Raw genomic sequence first — 1,535 nt, 5'->3', positions numbered from 1 at the left:
TAAAGTGTATAAATTACTTAAAACATTTTAATTTATTATTTGAGATACTATAAAAATTAAACAAAGTGATGTTACGAAAACATAACAAAGAAAAATTTGCCTAACTATGGTAGATTGGAAGCACGAGGCCCGTGGGCCGTACTTTGAACACCCCTGATATAGATGAATGAGTATAAGTTACTAACTATACTAGGTGGATTGAGAATTACCTGACTTTTCAACAGGTGGTAATGCCAAAACAAAATCAATCATATTTTGTATATCTGGCAAGTTTTAAACGACAGCTGTGAAAGCTTTCACTTTATCGGATGTTTGATTAACTTTTTGCAAATAATTGAAATAATAATTGAATAATTGCGACTTAGTGAGTTTTTTATGAAATGGAAAAAATTGAATATCGTTCAGTAAAAAAATTCCTTCATTTCAAAGTGAAAGTGGAATTAGTTTACAGCAAACTTGCACCATGGTTAACAACAATTAAATATTGGAAGGCTGAATTTGAACGTGATCTCACGAGTGTTTTTGATGAAGAGGGTCCGCGTCGTCCAAAAGAGATAGCAACTGAAAAAGACACAGAAAAAGTCCACGATATTCTGTTGGATGATCCAAAATTAAATTGCGTGACAAATATATCATATGAATGTATATCGAATAATTTATATAAATATTTAGATATGAAAAAGCTTTCGCCAAGATGGATACCACGTTTGGTCACAATTGCTTAAAAACGACAACGACTAAATCATTCAAAACATTGTTTGGAAATGTTTATGCACAATCTAGCTAACTGTGACCATTGAGTACTGATAATTGTTGAAACATGGATCAATTGCTGCACACATAAAAGAAAACACCTAGCCAGAGAATGAGTAGAACCCGGGAATAGTGTTCGCAAATGACCACGAATCTAACAATCGGCTAAAAAGATTTTGGGTCCCATATTTTGGAATTCAAGTGGAATAATTTTGTAGACGATTTGAAAAAAAGAAAAATAATAAGACTAGTATTGTATATTGTTGGATCGATTGAATAAGGAAATCAAAAAAACACAGGATAATGTACCCGCTCACACGTCAATGAAAACGTGTGAAAATGCAAAATTATGTTATATGAATTACAGTACGTATTGCTTCCTTACCCACCATACATTTCAAATTTGGCTCCCAGTGATTATGTTTCCAAGCTGGAAAAGATGGCTTCAATGAAAGAGTTTTGCATAAAATGATGAAGTGGATTGGAAAACTGAGGTATATTTTGGAGAATCGTATTATTTAAAAAGTATCCAAATGTTGAAAAATAGTTGGACTCGGTGTCGAGCTAAAAGGGGACCTTGTATGTTAAGCATAAAATTTAAATGTCCAAAAAAATTGCGTTTTTATTACTTAGGTCGGGTATTTTTTAATCCACATAATAAGTTCTTCATCACAAAAAAGTAACTTTATTATTAAGTCAGTTTAAAGATATTATAAACACACTGACTTTTGCAAGAAGAAAAAAATTTTAATGTAGAAAGCGAGAGACTTAGTAAATACTTT

General features: G+C 31.7%; 1 protein-coding gene across 1 annotated transcript; it reads left to right on the top strand.

Moving 5' to 3' along the window:
* The first annotated feature begins 380 nt into the window (after window positions 1–380).
* On the top strand, window positions 381–725 carry LOC119666446. The gene has a single exon (XM_038075722.1). It carries the CDS (start codon window positions 381–383, stop codon window positions 723–725), a length of 345 nt encoding a protein of 114 aa, XP_037931650.1.
* Window positions 726–1,535: the final 810 nt, after the last annotated feature.

This window comes from Teleopsis dalmanni, chromosome 1, assembly GCF_002237135.1.
Source record: "Teleopsis dalmanni isolate 2A chromosome 1, ASM223713v2, whole genome shotgun sequence".
Lineage (NCBI taxonomy): Eukaryota > Metazoa > Arthropoda > Insecta > Diptera > Diopsidae > Teleopsis > Teleopsis dalmanni.
The sequence above is the reverse complement of the archived record's forward strand: the minus strand, read 5'-3'. Positions and strand labels throughout refer to the sequence as shown.

Excerpts from the sequence above, each read along its gene's own strand:
- LOC119666446 (XM_038075722.1), top strand. The coding sequence starts at position 381 with ATGGAAAAAATTGAATATCGTTCAGTAAAAAAATTCCTTCATTTCAAA.